The sequence below is a fragment of the Giraffa tippelskirchi genome, chromosome 2, assembly GCF_054371585.1.
Source record: "Giraffa tippelskirchi isolate mGirTip1 chromosome 2, T2T-mGirTip1v1.2.pri, whole genome shotgun sequence".
Classification (NCBI taxonomy): Eukaryota; Metazoa; Chordata; class Mammalia; order Artiodactyla; family Giraffidae; genus Giraffa; species Giraffa tippelskirchi.
Genome location: NC_137276.1, coordinates 91,558,540 through 91,581,834, shown reverse-complemented (window position 1 = coordinate 91,581,834; position 23,295 = coordinate 91,558,540). Strand labels below are relative to the sequence as shown.

The 23,295-nt window shown below is 37.0% G+C and overlaps 1 protein-coding gene across 14 annotated transcripts in view; it reads left to right on the top strand.

Annotated features, from left to right (window-relative positions):
* Nucleotides 1-19,794, top strand: part of TRPC1 (transient receptor potential cation channel subfamily C member 1) — a 61,142-nt gene extending 41,348 nt beyond the window's left edge. For 9 of the 14 annotated variants that reach the window (XM_081569550.1, XM_081569551.1, XM_081569547.1 and 6 more), the window contains 6 exons: nt 561-700; nt 2,349-2,492; nt 11,215-11,390; nt 15,999-16,200; nt 16,489-16,683; nt 17,741-19,794. In XM_081569550.1, coding sequence (XP_081425676.1) covers nt 561-700; nt 2,349-2,492; nt 11,215-11,390; nt 15,999-16,200; nt 16,489-16,683; nt 17,741-17,968 — 1,085 coding nt within the window. In that variant the 3' untranslated portion in view covers nt 17,969-19,794. Of the gene's footprint in view, nt 1-560; nt 701-975; nt 1,096-2,348; nt 2,493-11,178; nt 11,391-15,998; nt 16,201-16,488; nt 16,684-17,740 lie in introns of those variants that run through there. The other 5 variants (XM_081569558.1, XM_081569549.1, XM_081569552.1 and 2 more) reach the window with 4 other exon arrangements.
* Nucleotides 19,795-23,295: the final 3,501 nt, after the last annotated feature.

Below are 23,295 nucleotides of genomic sequence, written 5' to 3'. Positions count from 1 at the left end.
AGATACGGAAGTCTTCAAGTGCTGTGAGCTTGAGGGCCGAGACTAGGAGTTCAGTTTGGACATGTTACGACATCCAGTTTGAAATTTAGAGTAGCCAAGTACCTGTGCAAGTTAAGTTTAGGAGAGAGGTTTAGAGATACTTACTATCGTATAAATACAGGTTGAATTTAAAAATTTGAAAGTCTACCACATAGATACTATTTAAAGCCATTAGACCAGACTGGATGAGGTCACTGTAGGAGTGAGTGTAGATAGAGAAAAGAAAATTATCAGGAACTGAGCCTTTGGGGAGGGGACATTTAACAACAATTTATTTGTTTTCTTATGCTTGTTTCACATCATTTATTAAAATCCCTCTCTGGGAAAGATACTGTCAGATGAAGCTTAAGATTCCTTTTCTTTCAGATTTTAAGAACTTTTTACTGAATGTTATTTTTTTTCTTATGAATGAGGCTACAGATGACACGTTATTTATTTAATACTTTGAATCTTAATGTATTTTTTTAAATTTATTACTGAATTAAGAGAGCATCGTCTGATTTTTTTTTTCTTTTTTTTAGGAATGATATGGTCAGACATTAAAAGACTCTGGTATGAAGGGTTGGAAGACTTTTTAGAAGAATCTCGTAATCAGCTCAGTTTTGTCATGAATTCACTTTATTTGGCAACCTTTGCCCTCAAAGTGGTTGCTCACAACAAGGTGACTATTAACTATGTCAATTGAAGGCACAAGTGAAGTTTATTTAGGAAAAACCCAAGATATTTAGCTATGGATCTCAGAGTTACTTTGGCCCAAATCGGTGTCTGATGTGTGTTTTCATTTTAAACCTATCTTTGGCAAGGAAATAGTGCCCATTGTTTCCTTCCTTTCTAATAATTTCAAGGGTGTTAATTACATTTAAATGTTGGTTACCTATTATATGTCAGGTACCTTGGTTGATACTTGCTATACTTTATCTCATTTTATTCTCACAGGGATTCTATGAGACAGATGTCCTTATCCCCATTTTGCAAATAAGGAAAAGGAAGCTCAGAGATAATAAGTAACTTGTCCAAGACCACACAGTAAGAAACCAAGACTGGATTTAAATCCAGGTCTGTTCAGGCATTTTCTTTCTACCAAATGCCAATTCCTTACATCCGAGCTAGGTTCATTTACCTATTACTTAAAATGAGAACACAAAGTTATTTAAATTGGTTATATTTACCAGGGAAAAGTTTATCTGAATGGAATTCATTATAGTGTTTTATACATTCCAAATCATGACGGTTATCTCCCATAGCTTAAAAAGTGATGTAAATTTTATAATTTTCTGATGCCTATAGTTTTATATTTAAAATTTGACAAAAATCCAACCTTATAGACATCTTACAATGTTACTTTTATAAAGATTGATTTAAAGCCCAGGAATGGTAACGGAGGTTATGTTGACTATCTTTGTTTACCCCTAAGTTTAGAATTCTGAGGTGTCACATTCAAGGAACTATTATATAATATTTTTTGAGTTTTCGCTAATTTACAGACTAGAGAGAAAGCAAACTGGTTTTCTTATACCAGTTTGTTAAAAACTCTATTCCTGTATTTGATCAGTAGTACAGAACATGTTTATTAGGTATGTTCAATGACCAGAGTTGTGAGGTTATTAAGAGAATAAAAATTGATCACATATAGATAAATGGTTAGATAGAGGTTGATGGTCATTGGTTTTTTTAGACTGGTCCCTTTTTAAGACTGGTCTCTTAGAATACCCTCTAGAAGCAGGGTACCCATTTAATTTTATTATTTCAAACCAAGATACACAAATGAAGGAAAGCACAATTAGTAGTTATGCCAGGAAAACTGGTATGTAATCTGGGAGTGTCCCAGGCAGTTGAAACATGTGGTTACTCTGTGTCTAGGTATAATAATACACCCTTTTTCTTCTTCTTGTTTAGAAGGGAGAAGAGCCTCTGTGGTGCTTGTAGAATCTTGAGTCAAGTAGCTGGCTTAATTTAATGTGAAAGCTAATTAATTTTAAGCTTGTGTTGTGGAATTTAAGAAAGACTAGTAAAAATTTCATTCATAAAAAGTTTAATGACCATCTTTAAAAAATTATTTCGTTTTTTAAAGCATGAAAATTTCTGAGAAAAGCTCTTCATGGAACACAATTGATACTGCTCCACATATGTAGAAATCATCTATTTATTTAAAACAATGTTATTTCTATTAAAAGAGAAGTTTATGAAACATAAATGGAGTTCTGCCACAAGGAGAGACAAAATGGTTTTCTTTCAACGTCAGAGTATTTGTTTTTATTTTCCTAAGTTGAGAGAACCACTGATCTTTGGCTTTTTCTTCCTAATCTTAGTTTCATGATTTTGCGGATCGGAAGGACTGGGATGCATTCCACCCTACGCTGGTGGCAGAGGGACTTTTTGCATTTGCCAATGTTCTGAGTTATCTTCGTCTCTTTTTTATGTATACAACAAGCTCTATCTTGGGTCCATTACAGGTAAGCAGTTACAGTGTCTTATAGAATATTTGTTAAAGCTACTACACCTTTTTCTTGTCCACTGGAATATTGTGTCTCATGATGTCAGAACTAAACTTTGCTTTTGAAAATAATTAACAGTTGAAAAAGTAACAGCATGTTCATCTGCTTTATTTCTGGCTGAATGATAATCCTTTGCTTTCAGATATCCAGAATTTTATTAAGTTGTGGTCCATCGTCCCTCTTTCCAAGTCCACAAACATGGATGTATTTGAAATAAATATTTCATACAGTAGACGGACATAAAAATTTGCTTTTTACCAAGATGAACTTCACATTTAAAGTTTTAAGTGATAAATATAAGGGAGTTGTTGTGCAGAGTTCATACTTCATGATGGTTTTGAAAATAAGTTATATTTCATAAAATACTTCCTCACATTACTCAGTAACTATTAAACATAATAAGTTAGAAAATGGCGTATTTAATTTTTTTAAAGATTTATTTATTTTGGCTGTGCTAGATCTTTGTTGCTGGGTGCAGACTTTCTGTGGTTGTGGAGAGTGGGGGCTACTCTCTAGCTGCGGAAGTGTGGTCCTCTCATTGTGGTGACTTCCCCAGTTGTGGAACACAGTCTCTAGGCATACAGTCTCAGTCGTTGTGGCTCACAGGCTTGGTAGTTGCAGCTCCCGGGCTCTAGAGCACAGGCCCAGTTGTTGTGTTCAGGCTTAGTTGCTCCTTGCCATGTGGGATCTTTCTGGAGCAGATTGAATCCGTGTCCCCTGCATTGGCAGGCAGATTCTTAACCACTGGACCACAAAGGAAGCCCAGAAAATAGCATGTTTAGAGCTAAAAATTTCACAGTTTATGTAGTCTAGCTTTACTCTTTATAGTACTTTTACAGTTAAGGAAATTGAGCTTTTATTTATTCAAAGTAATATGATTATTATACATGAGAGTCAAGAAACACCTGGCGTAACAGGCAAGTTTGGCCTTGGAGTACAGAATGAAGCAGGGCAAAGGCTAATAGAGTTTTGCCACGAGAATGCACTGGTAATAGCAAACACCCTATTCCAACAACAGAAGAGAAGACTCTACACGTGGACATCACCAGATGGTCAACACTGAAATCAGATTGATTGTATTCTTTGCAGCCAAAGATGGAGAAGCTCTATACAGTCAGCAAAAACAAGACCAGGAGCAGACTGTGGCTCAGATCATGAACTGCTTATTGCCAAATTCAGACTTAAATTGAAGAAAGTAGGGAAAACCACTAGACCATTCAGATATGCCTTAGATCAAATCCCTTATGAGTATACAGTAGAAGTGACAAATAGATTTAAGGGACTAGACCTGATAGAGTGCCTGATGAACTATGGACAGAGGTTCGTGACATTGTACAGGAGACAGGGATCAAGAAAATCCCCATGGAAAAGAAATGCAAAAAAGCAAAATGGCTCTCTGAGGAGGCCTTACAGATAGCTGGGAAGAGAAGAGAAGCAAAAAGCAAAGGAGAAAAGGAAAGATATACCCATCTGAATGCAGAGTTCCAAAGAATAGCAAGGAGAGATAAGAAAGCCTTCCTCAGCGATCAATGCAAAGAAATAGAGGAAAACAACAGATTGGGAAAGACTAGAGATCTCTTCAAGAAAATTAGAGATACCAAAGGAACATTTCATGCAAAGATGGGCTCGATAAAGGACAGAAATGGTATGGACCTAACAGAAGCAGAAGATATAAAGAAGAGGTGGCAAGAATACACAGAAGAACTGTACAAAAAAGATCTTCACGACCCAGATAATCACGATCGTGTGATCACTCTCCTAGAGCCAGACATCCTGGAATCTGAAGTCAAGTGGGCCTTAGAAAGCATCACTACGAACAAAGCTAGTGGAGGTGATGGAATTCCAGTTGATCTATTTCAAATCCTCAAAGGTGATGCTGTGAAAGTGCTGCACTCGATATGCCAGCAAATTTGGAAAACTCAACAGTGGCCACAGGACTGGAAAAGGTCAGTTTTCGTTCCAATCCCAAAGAAAGGCAATGCCAAAGAATGCTCAAACTACCGCACAATTGCACTCATCTCACATGCTAGTAAAGTAATGCTCAAAATTCTCCAAGCCAGGCTTCAGCAATACGTGAACCGTGAACTTCCAGATGTTCAAGCTGGTTTTAGAAAAGGCAGAGGAACCAGAGATCAAATTGCCAATATCTGCTGGATCATCGAAAAAGCAAGAGAGTTCCAGAAAAACATCTATTTCTGCTTTATTGACTATGCCAAAGCCTTTGACTGTGTGGATCACAATAAACTGTGGAAAATTCTGAAAGAGATGGGAATACCAGACCATCTGACCTGTCTCTTGAGAAACCTGTATGCAGGTCAGGAAACAACAGTTAGAACTGGACATGGAACAACAGACTGGTTCCAAATAGGAAAAGGAGTCCGTCAAGGCTGTATATTGTCACCCTGCTTATTTAACTTATATGCAGAGTACATCATGAGAAATGCTGGGCTGGAAGAAACACAAGCTGGAGTCAAGATTGCCGGGAGAAATATCAATAACCTCAGATATGCAGATGACACCACCCTTATGGCAGAGAGTGAAGAAGAACTGAAGAGCCTCTTGATGAAGGTGAAGGAGGAGAGTGAAAAAGTTAGCTTAAAGCTCAACATTCAGAAAACTAAGATCATGGCATCTGGTCCCATCACTCCATGGGAAATAGATAGGGAAACAGTGGAAACAGTGTCAGACTTTACTTTTTTGGGCTCCAGAATCACTGCTGATGGTGACTGCAGCCATGAAATTAAAAGACGCTTACTCCTTGGAAGGAAGGTTACGGCCAACCTAGATAGCATATTTAAAAGCAGAGACATTACTTTGCCAACAAAAGTCCGTCTAGTCAAGGCTATGGTTTTTCCAGTGGTCATGTATGGATGTGAGAGTTGGACGGTGAAGAAAGCTGAGCGCCGAAGAATTGATGCTTTTGAACTGTGGTGTTGGAGAAGACTCTTGAGAGTCCCTTGGACTGCAAGGAGATCCAATCAATCCATCCTAAAAGAGATCAATCCTGGGTGTTCATTGGAAGGACTGATGTTGAAGCTGAAACTCCAATACTTTGGCCACCTCATGCGAAGAGTTGACTCATTGGAAAAGACCCTAATGCTGTGTAGGATTGGGGGCAGGAGGAGAAGGGGACGACAGAGGATGAGATGGTTGGATGGCATCACCGACTCGATGAACATGGGTTTGGGTAGACTCCGGGAGTTGGTGATGGACAGGGAGGCCTGGCTTGCTGCAGTTCATGGGGTCGCAGAGAGTTGGACACGACTGAGCGACTGAACTGAACTGATGTTATTATTTCTTAGTAAATTATTTGTTTCTTTTTCTGAGAACAGTTGAGTCAGGTCTTCCTGACTTAATCTCTTCCCCAAAGAACTGCAGATGTGTATACAAATACTGCATAAGGGGATATTTGTCTTTTTAACTGTGGTGTGTATTTTTCCTCCACCAGCAGAGTACTTTATATTGTTCAGATAGCCACAGAACTAACAAATAATTAAAGTCAGGCTAACAAATATTTATTTTGTTCCTATTTTTTAAAAAGGGCTATAAGTTAATCATAATATATGTTAAAAGGTTACGATCTAGTCCAGCAAATGATTTTTTAAAAATTATCTCGGGACTTCCCTGGTGGTCCAGTGGTTATGACACCCTGTTCCCGATGCAGGGGGCGTGGGTTTGATCCCTGGTCAAGGAACTAGATCCCACATGCTGTGGGGTGTGGCCAAAAAATAAATAATAAAAATTATCTTTATTAAGGTATCATTTTCCATATAGGAAAATGCACCCATCCTAACTGGATAGTTTGATGAATTTTGCAAATGTATAAACTTGTTTAGAGTATGACTGCTTCTCTGGGTTGTAGGCTCCCTGCTCCAAGTCATTATATCAAGTCTGCATTCAGCAGGAAAAAGGGGAAGGCAAAAAGCATGAGCCTGCTGTCTTTCTTTTTTTCTACAAGAGGACAGTTATTTTTCCTTGAGGCCTACCAAATACTTCCACTTATAACTCATTGGCCAGAATTGGGTCACATGGCTATTTGTGTCTCTGAAGAGATGAGTACTTTTTTAATTGAGCATGCTGTGCCGTGCCATGCTGTACCGTGCCATGCTGTACTAAGTTGCTTCTGTTGCAGCTGACTCTTTGCAACGCTATGGACTGTAGCCCACCAGGCTCCTCTGTCTATAGGTTTTTCCAGGCAAGAAAACTGGAGTGGGTTGCCCTCCTTCAAGGGATCTTCCTGACCCAGGGATCGAACCCACGTTTCTTATGTCTCCTGCATTGGCAGGCGGGTTCTTTACCACTAATGCCACCTGGGAAGCCCTTAATTGAACATATTGCCCCCCAAGAAACTAAGGTCTGGTTAGTCGGAAAGAGGATGAAAAATAGAAATTGAATAGGAATCTCTGTAGTCCTATCTTCAGGTATTTACTTAAAAAAAATTTCTCCAATAAAGACATTTGTTTTCCAGACTAGTCTTATTAACATGACAGACTTGTATAACATATTAGTGAGAAAGAAGTCTAAATCATTTTGTGCAGAAGATTTGTAAAACATTTTTTCCCATTTTGTTAGTCATAACCCAGGAACTCAATTAAAATAGATTGACCCAGTTGTGAGGAAAATTGACAATAAGTTAACTACTGTAGCTCAAGTGTAACTTTTTTTCTTTACATACATAACCTGCTATATCAGATAATGTTTTTATGTGATTACTGCAGTTATCTGTTAAATTTATCTCCATTTACTAACATTTTGTCCTTCCAAATTTTTATAGATTTAGAAGCTGACAGACTTCTATTATAACTGATTATATAGTAGGAGTCCAGTTCTCTCCCTTAGTTAGAATGGCCATAATTTATTATTCTTATAGAGACACTTTGGAGAATGAAAAGAATGTTTTTCATTACTAAGTTGGGACTACAGCTCTGAACTGGGACTATAACAGGCAAATCAAGGTCATAGAATTATCCTGTATGGGATATATAAAATGATCCTGATTCAGCAGTGATTGACTGCTAGAAGAGACAAACATAAATATTGGTATAAAGTGAAAAATACAGAGATTACATACAAAGGACTTGGGAGCATGACTGAGGGGGTGCTTAGAGAGAGTCAGGAAGCTTGAGTTGTGATTTCTCTGTATATTTTGTGTTTGCACATATCTTCTCCCATTCAGTGTGCTGGCTTTTAATTTTGTTGATGGTTTCCCATGCCTTGCAAAAGTGTTTAAGTTTCAATAGGTCCCATTTGTTTATTTTTGTTTTTTCCTCCCTTACTGTTCAACATATCCAAAGATATATTGCTAAGACCAGTGACAGAAAGCATACTGCTTGTGTTTTCTTGTAGTTTTATGGCTTCAGACTTTTGTATATAGTGTGAGAAACGTAGTCCACTTTGTTTTGACAGATGTAAAGGACGTTTTGCACATGAATAGCTTGATTAGATAGAACTTTTCTACAAATAATTATGGGTTTTTCACAAGAAAGATTTGGAAGAGGAATGACTAGAAGTTATTTTTGTAACTCTTGTCAACAACTTTTTAAATTTGACACTTGATATGCACCCTAATGATATCAACTCTTTCTTCTATCAGGCATTTAGCATATTTCTGCTATTCTACACAGTGTTCTGTATATGAGGCTTTTTCTTATGTTAAATTATTTCATAAGGCTATCTTGGCTTCCTAGGTGGCTCAGTGGTAAAGAACCCGCCTGCCAATGCAGGAGACACAAGAGACTTGGGTTCGATCCCTGGGTTGGGAAGATTCCCCTGGAGTAGGAAATGACAACCCTCTCTAGTATTCTGCCTGGAAAACCCCATGGACAGAGGAGCCTGGCGGGCTACAGTCCATGGGGTCGCAAAGAGTCGGACATGACTGAGTGACAGAGCACACATAAGGATGTCTTGGGCTTCCCTGGTGGCTCAGATGGTAAAGAATCTGCCTGCAATGCATAAGACCCAGGTTCAGTCCCTGGGTTGGGAAGATCCCCTGGAGAAGGAAATGGCTACCCACTACAGTGTTCTGGCCTGGAGAATTCCATGGACAGAAGACCCTGGTGGGCTCTTAGATAATTCATCTTAAGTAGTATTAACATATTAAAAGATAGGATTCTCATGGTACCTCAGTATCTCTATATAAAGTGAAGTGAAGTTGCTCAGTCGTGTCCGACTCTTTGCGACCACATGGACTGTAGCCTACCAGGTTCCACAGTCCATGGAATTTTCCAAGCAAGAATACTGGAGTGGGTTGCCATTTCCTTCTCCAGGAGATCTTCCCGATCCAGGGATTGAACCCGGATCTCCCCTATTGTAGACAGACGCTTTACCGTCTGAGCCACCGTGGAAGTCCCAAATTTCTATATAAAAGGATGTATTAATTTTCAGTCACACAAAAAAACAGTATGTTCATCACATTCATAGCTTTAATGTTCTCGTTTGTTCTGTTATCATAGTAGTTTTCTTTAATTTCCATTTTTCTGATTACTAGGAAAATATTTTTCGCTGTGTATACTATTATATAAATTTCAGTATTAATTTTTAAATTACTATCTTTTTTTACTACTTAACTGTTCTCATTTCTCAAGTAAAACTGCTAACTAGTTTTAAATAAGTAAATATTTAAGAAAGCATGATTGTTATTTTTACAAATAAGCCTTATAATATTTCTCAGACTAAAATTAATTTACTACTTTTCATGTTTGCCTTTCACATGAATGTTTCATAAATATGCTCTTCAAGCTAATGTCCACATCAGTGATATCCACTGTAGCTAACTTTGGTTCTTCCATCTTATACAAGAATTAATATCATGTTTTTAAAAAACAAGTCATGAAGTTTGTGGTGTTCTTATCAATTATTGCTCATCTTGATACTGAAATTGAATTACACTTGTCTTTAAAACTTAGTAATATTAAATGAAGAATTTTACTTTCAGACTGAATTTTTGAAACTACCTTTAAGCTTGCAGTGTCTAAATTTTCTTCAAATGTAGTCTTTTCTATCATTATCTAAAGCAGTTGTTATATTCTTAACCGTCATACGTTATTAGGTTCTCTACTAACGTGACATGGCTTTATTCTAAGCACTTGTAATCTGAATAAATGATTCCTTTCCAAAATGACATAATAAAGCTATCCTTGATGAAGAGAGAAATGGATTTCTCCTCTTTCTCACACAATTTGAGCTTTCCAATTCTAAAAGCTCTCTGTTTCTTCCATCAGAATTTTGCAAGAGGGCCAAGTGAGGGAAGCATGAGATTTTGGAAACTACCACACGCTGATCAAATGCACAGACATCAGGCCTGGTGGACCTATCCACTCCAAGTTGCCTGAAATACTAGCTTGTGCTGTGCCTGAAAATTTTAGCACCTCTTCTACTTAATTAGCTGGCTCACTTTAGTGGGCTGGAGGGGCTTGGCCACTTGCCTGCTCGTACTGTTTGTAACATTGGCAACTGGCATATGTTATGTTGGCAGGCTTGAGGCAGTTCAGAATTTTATTTGAAGTTAGATTAACTAATTATATAAATTTGACCTGGTTACCTTTGAGGAAGGATTATTTCTAAACACTAACTTTTATATCTTAAAAAATGCATATAGCAAAGAAGATTCAAAGGAGTATAAAGTGAGAAAGTCTGCCTTCCACACCCCTAGTCCTATAGGTAGTCACTGTTAATAGTTTCTTGTGTAAACTTTCAGGAATTTCCTGTGCATATCAAACTTTATCTATATGAAAAAATATATTTGATCTATTCTGTAAAAAATAGCTGTTATAATACTATCGTGTACTTTGCCTTTTTGACTTAATGTTTTCTAGGTACCTTTCTACGTCAGCACATCGAACTCCATTCTTTCTAACAACAACTTTAGAATGTTCTAATTTTTGCTACAATGCTCCAGTGAAAATCCTTGTATGTAATGCATCTTTGTGTACTTCCTATGGGCTCAATTCCTAGGCATAGAATTTCAGGGTCAAAAGGTAATGTTAAATTAGTCTCCAAATTTGTATGGAATTTATGAAAAGCACCTATTCCCCAGATTTTGAAAGAGTATTGAAGGAGAAATTAGGCTTAAAGCTTCCAGATGTGCTACACATATCTAAATTACAAAAGATACTCACATACAAGTATTAGACCCTCTCATTTGACTTAACACATATACTTTTTTATTAATAGACCTCAAATGAAAATTCATCACCCTGGCAACAGAGACTAGGTCAGTCCTCAAGGAGTAAATGTTGTTCTTTAAGACTTGGTTTAGAATTGGTTACAAAATTTGAAGACTTAATGTCATAATGGTTTTGTATTTGTAAACTTGACGAAACTGTAAATGTAAGCATTTATTTCCCTTTAGGTTTTAGCAAGGAATTTTCCTTTCATCCCTTGCAAATTAGGCCTTTTCTTCAATCTCCATGGCTCTTCCTGTATCTGCATAGCAACAATATCCTCTGCAGACTTGGTCCAGATTCCAGGAAGGTACCATCTAATACTCACAGTGCTGGCATGATCAGAATGGCTTTTTGTTTGGTAACTGGATTTTTGATGTTTTTAAGTGCCGAAATATCTCACAGGGGAAAAAGAAGAATAGCTTTGTGGATTATATATTTTCTTGCCTGGTCATTTAGTTTTTCATATTTTTGTTTTCCAGATGATTTTAATGAACACCTATGTAATATTTCCACAGATTTCAATGGGACAGATGTTACAAGATTTTGGAAAATTTCTTGGAATGTTTCTTCTTGTTTTGTTTTCTTTCACAATTGGGCTGACACAACTGTATGATAAAGGCTACACTCCAAAAGAACAGAAGGACTGTGTAGGCATATTCTGTGAACAGCAAAGCAATGATACCTTCCATTCGTGAGTGTCTTTTAAATTTTTAGTAAACATATTTCTTTCTGCCCTGTTATGTGTGAATTCATACCTGTAGAACTAAAACTTCATATTTTCTTTAAGATATGCCTTTTGAATAAGAAATACTTGTTATGAATCATTCGATAATCATCAACAACAAACACATTCAATATGCCAGACACTGTTCTAAGTGCTAAGTAAATGAAGTATCAGTGAACAAAAACTACCCTCATGGAGTTTATTTCCTGGTGAGGTGATACAGGCAGTAAAAATAAGAAGAAGCCATAAAATTAAAAGACACTTGCTCTTTGGAAGAAAAGCTATGACAAACCTAGATAGCATATTAAAAAGTAGAAACATTACTTTGCCAACAGAGGTCTGTCTAGTCAAAGCTAGGGTTTTTCCAGTAGTCACGTATGGATGTGAGAGTTGGACCATAAAGAAAGCTGAATGCTGAAGAATTGAGTTTTGAACTGTGGTGTTGGAGAAGACTCTTGAGAGTCCCTTGGACTGCAAGGAGATCCAATCAGTCCATCCTAAAGGAAATCAGTCCTGAATATTCACTGGAAGGACTGATGCTGAAGCAGAAGCTCCAATATTTTGGCCACCTGATGGGAAGAGCTGACTCACTGGAAAAAGATGGAGAAAGATTGAAGGCAAAAGGAGAAGGAGGCAGCAGAAGATGAGATGTTTAGGTAGCATCACCGACTCAATGGACATGAGTTTGAGCAAACTCAGGGAGATAGTGGACAGGGAAGCCTGGTGTGCTGCAGTTCATGGGGTCACAAAGAGACAGACATGAACTGAACTGATATTATACAGTATTGATAAGGACCAGTAGCCCAAGGAAAGCTTGGGCCAAGGAGGATTTTTGTATAAGAGGCTGTGTAGCTTTAGTTAGATAGGAGATTAAGGAAGCCCTCACAAAAGATGACGTTCAAATAAAGCTATAAAGCTGGTGAAGGATCAAGCCATGAAGAAGGATCTGGAGGAAAAGAGCTGGCAGATAAGGGAATGGCAAAGGCAAATGCCCTGAGATGAGAGTGTAACTAGCATGCTCAAGGAAAAGCCAGGAGGCCAGTCTAGATGGTATGTAGTGAATCAGAGGAAGAGTTGTAGATTAAATCAGGAAGGTAATGGGGAATTGGGCTTCCCTGGTAGCTCAGACAGTAGAGAATCTCCCTGCAATGGAGGAGACCTGGGTTTAGTCCCTGGGTCGGGAAGATCCCCTGGAGAAGGGAATGGCAACCCACTCCAGTATTCTTGCCTGAAGAATCCCATGGGCAGAGGAGCCTGGCAGGCTGTAGTTCATGGGGTGGAAGCTCATGACTGAGCTCATGACTGAGTTGCTCATGACTGAGCGACTAACACTTTCACTTTCGATGGGGAATAAAGCAGATCAAGATGGCAGAATAAGAGGACATGGAGCTCACTTCCCTCCACAAACATATCAAAAATGCATCTACATGTGGAATAATTCTCAGTAAAAGCCAGCTGGAAACGGGCAGAAGGACTCCAATACAACCAAGGCTGTAAGAAATGTACATGTATAATCGGGTAGGATGATAAGAAAGTGATTGATCAGGACCCGTACCCCTACGGGGGGATTCAAAGGAAAAGAGAGATTACACAGGTGGACAATTACCCTGGGGAGTGAGTGGGTCAAGCCACAGGCTCTCCTAGTCTGGGTTCTATGCATAGGAGACAAGCTGCCTCAGCTGGTTGGTTGGAGAATCCCTGGGACACAGAGAAAGACTGAAGAAGCCTGGACTCCAACTCTTGAGGAGTGCAGGTGCTGGCTTGTCCCTGGCTAGGGCAGAGGGAGGTCTGACCTAGTGGCTGCCAGGTTTCCTGTGACCACCTCACTGTTCTCCCCAGCCTGAACTGAGTGAATACCCCGGCCTTGCTCATTCTACGTCACAGCACTTCCCTGGATCTAGGGCATCAGGACCTGGGAAAAGACTCAACCTTGAGCCACAAAGGCAACTCAGTCCTGGAGTGTAGCCCAGGGGAGGAGGCAGTCGCTGTTGTTGGAGCTTACTCCAGGGGCACCCTGGAAGCAATCCATAGTTTTGACAACAGCATAGCTGCTGGGTTTCCTGTGACCACCTTGCTGTGTGCCCAAATCCAATCTGAGTGAATGCTCTGGCCCCACTCGCTCCACACCACAGTGCAGCACTCGGCGGCCCTGGCCAGGGAAGAAACACAGCCACGGGCCGCATCTGAGTGGAGCCATGGACACTTAACACAGGTAGTGCATGGGACTCTTAAGTACTGAGCCCCACTTGCTTCAGCACTCCCCTCCTTTGGGGCAAAGATCCCGGTGTGGGGAGAAGAAAAAACACACACACTTAAAAGGAACAGATCCAGCTCCAGATTGACTCTCAGGGCTTCTACTTCAGCAGCTTGGGAGTAGATCCCACCCCTGACCACAGGGCAGTGATGGCCACTGAGCAGAGAGGATATCCCTTCTCACACCCTGCGTGGGCTCTAGACCTTCCATCTCCAGCCACTCCACCCACCAGGTGATAGCTGCCAGCACATCCTGAGGAGAGATTGGTGTCTGCATCAAATCCAACCATCCCACCAAATCCTGTGGGGACACCCATAAGAACACCTCTTCAAGACCACAGTAGGCAACTGTTTCATCTAAATTCATAGAGGCAGAGAAAGTTAAGTAAAATGAAAAAGCAGACGAACTACTCTCACTTGAGAAAGTAAGAGAAAAACCTTGAAAAAATAATGAAACAAATAATTAACCAATAAAGAATTCAAATCATTGGTAATAAAAATGCTAACTAAATTAGTTTACGTCAAGAGAACATATCTAAACAAAGATCATTTTAGCAAGGAACTAGAAAATATAAAAAAAGACTCAAAACAAAAATAGGCAATTCAGTATGTACACCTGTGGTTAATTCATGTTTATGTATGACAGATATCAAACCAATATTGTAAAGCATCATCAATCAATTAAAAATAAATAAATATTAAAACAAAAATAGGCAGTTCAATATCTGAAATAAGAAAACACTGAATAGCAGACTGTGTGACACAGAAGAACACATAAGTGGTCTAGAAGATGGAATAATGGAAATTACCCAACCAGAACATCAGAAAGGAAGACAAAGTGAAAAAAAGCAAAGGCAGTCCACTAGATTTCTAGGATAACATTAAGCAAACAAGCATTTGCATAATAGTTCTAGGAGACAGAGAGTGAGAAGGGGATTGAAAATTTATTTGAAGACATTATACCTGAAACTTTCCCAAACCTGAAGAAGGAAACAGATATCCAGGTAAAGGAAGCACAGAAGGTCCCAAGAAAGAGGAAACCAAACAGACCCCCATCAAGACATATCATAAGTAACGTGGCAAAAGTTAGAATTTCAAAGGCATCAAGAGAAAAATAGTCATATACAAGGGAATTGCATAAGGTTATCAGCTGATTTCTCTGCAGAAACTTTGCAGATGATAGGGAGAGTCATGATTTATTCAGTGCTGAGAGGGAAAAACCTATAACTTAGGATACTGTACCCAGCAAGATCATCATTCAGAATAGGAGGAGAGATAACTTAACAAACCATCAAAAACTAAAAGAATTCATCAGTGTGAAACCTACCCTAAAAGAAATGTTGAAGGGTCTTCTCTAAATTGAAAAGAAATAAGAATCTATAGGAAAGGGAAAATCGCACTAGGAAAGGCAGGTATAGAGCAAGGATTGACGATCACTTATAAATACAGTAGACAGTTGAGAGATAATCACAAAGATGTAAAATATGACATCAAAAACAGTGTGGGTGAGCGGGTAGAAAAACTGTAGATCTTTTAGCATGTGTTTGAACTTAAATGACTATCAGTTTAAAACAAGTAGATATAGGCCAATGTATATGAGCCCTATGGTAAAGGACCCATCAATAGATGAATGGATTAAGAAAATGGGGTGTGTGCACACACACACACACTGGAGTGTTACTCAGCCATAAAAATGAAATTCTGCCATTTGCAACAATGTGCATGGACCTGGATAATGTTATGTTTAGTGAAATAAGTCAGAGACAAATACTATATAATGTATTGTGGCATCTAAAACATAATACAAATGAATGCATATGCTGAACAGGATAGAGATTCACAGACATAGAAAACAAGAGATTCACAGACATAGAAAACAAACCTGTGGTTACCAAAGGGGAGAGGGAGGTGGGGTTAATCAACTATACTTCAGAGAAAAAAAGGAAGGGGAAAAAAGAAAGGTAATAGGATCTTGTAGGACATTGTTGGCTCTTGTATGGACTTTGGGCATTGGAGCTTGAGAGCCATTTGAAGTTTTTGAACAAAGAAGTGGCAAAATCCTGGTAAGTATTAACAGCATCATAGGCTGCTGTGTTGTGAAAAGACAGAATAGTAGTAAGAGAGAGATTAAACAGAAATGGTTTGTCTTCCTTCTGAGTTTGTTTCTTTGTTTACAGTAAGGCATATCTGTGATGCTGGGTCCATCCTTAGTTATTTTACAAAATATCTATTCTTTATGTAATGTTGTATTAATAAATTCTTTATTTTTGCTGAATAGCTTCTTAAAATTCCTTTTAAATAGAAATATAATTGTCTTCACAGGTTCATCGGCACTTGCTTTGCTTTGTTCTGGTATATTTTCTCCTTAGCACATGTGGCAATCTTTGTCACAAGATTTAGCTACGGAGAAGAATTACAGTCCTTTGTCGGAGCTGTTATTGTTGGGACATACAATGTTGTGGTTGTGATAGTACTTACCAAGCTGCTGGTGGCAATGCTTCATAAAAGTTTTCAGTTAATAGCAGTAAGTATTCATTCTTTTAAAATTTTTATATTCTCTTCAGGTCATACCAAATGTATATAGTAGATAAGACAACCAAAGATTTAAAAGAATTAAGAATTAGTATCTTTTAAAAATCTTTTTAAAATGTAAATAATGTATATTAATTGCAAGTCTTGAACAAAATTTTTACCTCCAAGGTGTGGCAACATTTGAACAGCTTTGAACAGTCCATACCAGTCCCACCATGTGTGTACACGTGTATGCATGCCTAATCATATCCTGTGTTAGTTTTTCATTTGCCTCTTATAGAATCATGAAGACAAAGAATGGAAGTTTGCTCGAGCAAAACTGTGGCTTAGCTACTTTGATGACAAATGTACATTACCCCCACCTTTCAACATCATTCCTTCGCCAAAGACTATCTGCTATATGATTAGTAGCCTGAGTAAGTGGATTTGCTCTCATACATCAAAAGGCAAAGTTAAACGGCAGAACAGCTTGAAGGTAAGAAGTTAGATGTTTGAACTGCAGTGTGATAATTTTAATAGTTCCTAATTTCAGATGTTTCCTAAAGCATAAATATACAGAGTCCTAAGGGCTAAGATTTATGTTGTTTTATACTAATTTGTTGTAGTTATAAAGCAATTAGCAAAACAGCTTAAGAAAACAAGGGCTAAGACTGTTTTTTTTTTTTCTCATTCCTATATCCCTAATGCATGGCATAGAACCTATCATAAAGTACAGATTCAATAAATATTTACTGAAGATGCAAGAGAGGTGTGATTTTTTTTTCAGGAATTCTCATCTCACAGTTTTAGAACAAGGAAAATAATCAAGATATCTAGCCTGTCAGCATAAAGAAAGAGTGACTCCCAGAGTTAACTCATATTTTTTTCATTCTTTTTGAAAGTTTTTAATGTATGAATAATTCAATCCATGTTGCTGTAAACCAGGAGTTGGCAAACCTTTTCTGTAAAAGACCAGATAATTAATATTTTAGATTTTGTGGGCCATGACAAAATTACAGATTTTATGTGGGTAGAAATAAGAGAGAAAACAAATTTCCAAAAAACTTTTATTGATGAAATTAAAAATATAAATAATTGAGTAATACCTCTTTATATATAATATGGGTCCATTACTGAAAAGAATGGAATTCTATTTTGGAATAACCCATTTTGTTTAATCAGGGTTCAAAGTTAGTATTCCCTATCATCAAGTTAGTTACACATGTTCATCCATAAAAGCCACTCTTAGCTCACAGACTGTCAGAAATAAGAAGTGGGCCATATTTGGCCTGTGGGTCGTAAGTTTTCTAATCCCTACTATAAACTAAGGATTTTAAACCAAGATGAGCATACAGGTAAGTGAGTAAAACAAATATGCAGGGCATATTTATTTGAAACACGTTGAATATTATTTTGTAACATGGAGTGGCAAAAAATATCATCTAATAAAGCATTACAAATATGTATTTGTGTCTGTAAACTTTTTTAAAAATTCACCTCATTTAAACATTTTTTTATGTACATTGTTAGTATCATATTATTTTGTTTTGAAGGAATGGAGAAATTTGAAACAAAAGAGAGATGAAAACTACCAAAAAGTGATGTGCTGTCTAGTGCATCGTTACTTGACTTCCATGAGACAAAAGATGCAAAGTACAGATCAGGCAACTGTGGAAAATCTAAATGAACTGCGCCAAGATCTGTCAAAATTCCGAAATGAAATAAGAGATTTACTTGGCTTTCGGACTTCTAAATATGCTATGTTTTATCCAAGAAATTAGCCATTTTCTAAATCGTGTAGAGAATAATTTTCAATATTATAAATCTAAAAGACTGCATTTGCATAACTTACAATTAAATTAATAAGATATATATTGAAATAAAGAATTATGTAAAAGCCATTCTTTGAAATATTTATAGCATAAATATATGTTATGTAAAGTATGTATATAGGATTAGTTTTTTTAAAACCCTCTGGCAGTGGCTTTTTGCAGGAGTAAAACAGATTGAGTAGATAGATTTTTTTAGCATGCTGTTTAGTTTTCTTGTTTAAATAGTGCTTAATTTTTTTTCTTTCTGCTTAAGAAGGAAGGAAATGGCAGCCCACTCCAGTATTCTTGCCTGGAGAATCCCATGGACAGAAGAGCCTGGTGGGCTCCCTAGGGGAAAGTTAAGTCCATGGGGTCGCAGAGAGTCGGACACGACTGAGCGACTAAACACTAAACACTAAGAAGGGCAGTTAGAACTGTCTTAACTATTGCCAGAAGATTTTGTAAAAATGAAGATCAGCAAAGGTGGGCTCATCTTTCATATGACACATTTGAGATACAGAAGTTATGTTTTTAAAAATCTTTGTTTTAGGAGTTTACATATAGTTCAGTATTATTGTTTCAGAGTATAAGTTTGCCTAAAACAGTAGTCTCTTTTGTTCTTTTGTTATAATCTTAAGCAGCAAAGATAAAGCCCTAATGAATATTTGAATCTATTTATGTGTCTATACATTAAATTCACTTCAATGTTTGTTATTGTAATATATTTACTTTTACATGGTTGTAATCAGTTTATATCTTTAATTTTTCTTTTTTCACTTAATAGTATTTTATATATACATTTCCATTTATTGATAGAATCAGTCCACATATTTAAATTTTTATAGAATTATATAGCTTTTGAAAAATATAGTTAGACTTTCATTTTGTAGCTATGGAGTATTTGATTATGTTTATAAGTTTGCACAGCTGCTTCTGTAAAATTAGGTATTTATTGGCTTTTTTTTATTATCATGGTAGTGATGTAATTTTTTTTCAAGTTGGAGTGAATGTTCCTAGTTATAAAGCTAACCCAAAATAAGGACTTAGAAGATAATTCTTTAGCATGTTTGGTCACAGCCTGTTTTGTTTTTGTAAACATTGAAAGACCTTTTAATGTAAGGATTTGTCATATTTTTGGACTAAGGTTCTTGATCTTATCTCCCAAAGAATTCCACAGGATTTAGCATAGCTTGTATAAAAGTGACTTCATGCTTATTTGTTGCTCATTCTTGATGCTTAGAATAAAAAGCATTGACTTTTTAAATAAGAGAATAAAATATATATTTAAATTTTTTTCCTGTGTTCATATAAGAGATATAGATAACATTTTTCATAGGGTACTGCTTATATATTATTGCAGCATTTCCAGTTAAGAGGTTGTTATGTATACAATTATCTTCTTAACTGAATGTCTGATGGTCTTAAGGCCACAGGGTGCAGGTAGCCCTTGGTCTGTAAGCACCACGAATCCAGGGATCATTGTTGAAATAGTATTGTGTTTCATCTTGCTTTTTACTTTTTATTTTTTAATTTCTAAATTGTAAGTGTGTCCTCTTTTGGGCAAATTCTTATAAAAATGTTTATTGTAAAGTTATATATTTTGTCTATGATGGGATTATGCACTTCCCAATTGGGATTTTACATCAGGGTTTTTAGTCATTCTAAAAAATATCTGATTATTAAATCAAAACATTTATAGAGTGCCTACTGTATGCATGAGTTACTTATGAGGTATATTTTGAATGACGGCATATTGTAAGAAAAAAGGTAAATAAAACTTGACACTAGATTATAAATTGACAGAGTCTGTTCATTGTATTATTGTATACTTTTATTGAGATATAATTCACGTATCATAAAATTCACTCTTTTAAAGTGCACAGTTCCCTAATTTTTTTTTAAATTATGGAAACAAAGTTCTAAAATTCAAAGCATAACATCAGACCCTTATATATCCCTTCCTCCCTGTGGTGGCAATCACATTTAACTCTTGTAGCTATTTCCTCTTATATTTGTAAATACGATAGTTTGAAATGATATGTCTACACAAAGACCCTGTAAATGAGTATTTATTGCAACTTTATTCAAGATCCCAAATTGAAAACAACCAAATGCCTTTAAACTGGTGAATGGATAAGTGAATCATACATCCATACAATGGATATCTTCTCAGCAATAAAAAGGCATTGTATGAGCCAGAGTTCAGTCAGAGAAGCAGAACTACTAAGATATTTGCAGGCACACCTGTATGTGTGAGTGATTTGTTTACAGGGATTTGACATTACACAATTACTGGATTGGATAAGTAGTCTCCAGCACTGTTTTTGTATCTAATTCTGGAGCTTGAAGTTCATAGGGTAGGCTGTTGGGAGAGGAAGACAGATGTCAAAGTGGAAGAAACACAGACAAGCTAGAATCCATGAGGATGGACTGAGACCCATGTCACTTGTCACTGTCTCCAGCCTTGATGATGTGGGTGTCATGTGGGAAAAGTTACCGTTTGGCACATTGCTGAACACACTTGGCCCAGGAATCAGAGAAACTGAAGGACAATCCAAGGAAAAGTGGAACAGTTAATAGTCCTGGCTGCTGCCCCTCACCAACCAGTTGATCCAGGAGATAAGTTTCAACATGGGTTAACTATGAAAGGGCCTGGAAAAAAAATCCCAAATGCCTCCTGCTCCACTTCTGCCCTCCAAATTTCACACTGAAATGTGTCTTGGGGCCCACCCTACTTGTTAGCATACAATGGAGAGAATTCTGGGAAACCTAATTCAGCCTGCCCAAGTTGACACAGGAACAAACTGCTGATACATGCAGTAACACAGATGAATCTTAGAAGTACTATACCAAGTGAGGAAGCTTGTCACAAAAGGCTGCAGACTGAGATTCCATGAGTATGACATCTTAGAAAAGACAAAACTATATCATGGGTTACCAGGATCTGGTGGGAGGAGAAGATTGATTGCAAAACTCACCAAACTATACATTTTTAAAGCGTGAATTACACTTTAGTCAACCTGAAAAAATTACATAATATTACAACATACCAAAATAAAGAACCAAGAAAATAATAGTAGAGGGACTTCCCTGGCAGTCCGTTCGTTAAGACTCTGCCCTTCCGCTACATGGGGCTCGGGTTCCATCCCTAGTTGAGGAGCTAAGATCCTGCATGCTGTGTGGTGCAGCGCCCCCAAAAAAACAGTAGGAAGGAAACAATTGAATTTTTTTGGCCTCACCACTTGGCACAGGGGATCTTTAATAGTTTCCCTACCAGGGATTGAACCTGCGTCCCTTGCAGTGAAAGCACAGTCCTACCCCTGGACTAACAGGGAAGTCCTGAAAACAGTGCTTGAATATTCAAAATGGGTAACCCATCACTAACCCAACACAGGTAAAGTACAGTAGTAAACGCCAAGGTGAAGAATTTTGTATTTTTTGAAATTTATGTTAGCAATTCTGGCTTTTTTGCTATTTCATATAAATTTTGAAATCCACCCATCAATTTCTACCAAAAAAAAGCTTGTGATGATTTTAATTGGAATTGTATTGTTATTGAAATTTTTGTTTTCTTCAGAAAATACAATTATAACAAATAGGCTGAGGTTATAGGCTCTGGGGAGTGAAGTTATTCAAAATTACACTAAGAAAATATTAATAGTACCTGGGGTAATGGCTCCTCTGAATTTTTTTTAATTGAAGGATAATTGCTTTATAATATTATGTTGGTTTCTACCAAACATCAACATGAGTCAACCATATGTTTACCCATGTTGCTCTGAATTTCTCATTTGTAAGTAAATTCATTAGCTTTCTGGCTGCTCTCTTGATAAATATGTTGTGTTTCTTGAAGATATACTCAGAGGAAGTGCCAGTGACAGTGTTCTTCTTCATTTGATCATTTCACATTATTTTTTCTTTCTGCTCATCCTGCCTTCAGTTTGAAATACATACTTCAGATATGCAACAAGAGTAGGAAAATTTTTATATTAGCTGCATGCTTATTTTTAAAGTCATCTTTAAGAAGCATGATTTCTGATGTAAATTAAATTACAATAGTGCAAGAAGCAAAGCAGCATATTTGGGTAGAAGGTAAATGTATGTTTCAAAAAAGAACTTTTTCAGCCAGATAATGACAGGTTTCTTCATCCTGCTACCAGCAATCCAGACATTTCTCTCTGTCTCTCTCTTTCCATTAGAAAGACTATTTGATCAATCCTTTCAGTTATAGACAAAATTATTCTTATTGGAAGATAAAACTATCCAGTGCCATTTGAAAAGCATTTTGAGACAGAAAGTGTACTACCCACCTCATTAACTCATTCAGAAATTAAATTAATTCTGGGAGATAATTCAGCTCCATAGTTTAAAACTCATTTCCCCCATTTTATATTTCAGTGGAAATAGTGAGCTATCACCATATCTACTATACAGGTTATTTTAAAGCAGAGGGTTTTTTTCTTTTTTAAGGTATAAAACTAAGCTAAGCATAAGAGGGGGCAGTTCTCTTTGTCTCCATCTTCTCAGCTGGTGCTGATGTTAAAATTCATTGAATGAAAATGTACCCATTATCTATTTGTGTAAATATCCTGGAAATGATTGATATCCAGTCAGTTAGACAGGCTTCTAACAATTGCAGGCTCTAACTGTCATATTCCATCAATTTGGATTGGACGATAACTTAGATCATCTACTTCAAACTTCTCAGTTCATAGAAAACTGACATTTTAAGTAATTTGTGCAGGTTGTATAATGACTGACTTGAGATCTTGAACTCAATTTATTTGTGTTCGGAAAGATATATCCCCAAACTTTGCCTTTTTTTTTTTTGGAATGAACTTCTCACTGCAGTTTCATCTTGGTCAGAGAATAGAACTGAAGATGTCCAGTCCCTACTTTTCTAAATGACTAGTTTGTGAAAGACTTTTAAGTTTATGACCAAGGTCAAAAGCAGAGAGGAAGATGAGCAAAGAGGAAGAGAGAAAGAATGAACAGTGTGGTAGTAAGTATAAATAAAAATGCACAAGTCAAGTCTTAGAAAATAAACAAGCCAGGCCATGGAGGGACCATGTGTTTAGAAGGGAGAAAGTGGTTAGTTTTATTTCTGTGCCACTTTATATCCTGATCAATTTGGTTATTCAAGGATTTGGACTTGTACAGGATCTCAGAAAGAATCCAATTAAACTTTGTCATTTCAGAGATGAGGAAGCGAAGGTTCTCCAATGCTACAATGTGAAGAATAATCTAAGTCTTTTTCTCCTTCTCATCCAGGAGGCTCTTCATTGTATTATGTTATT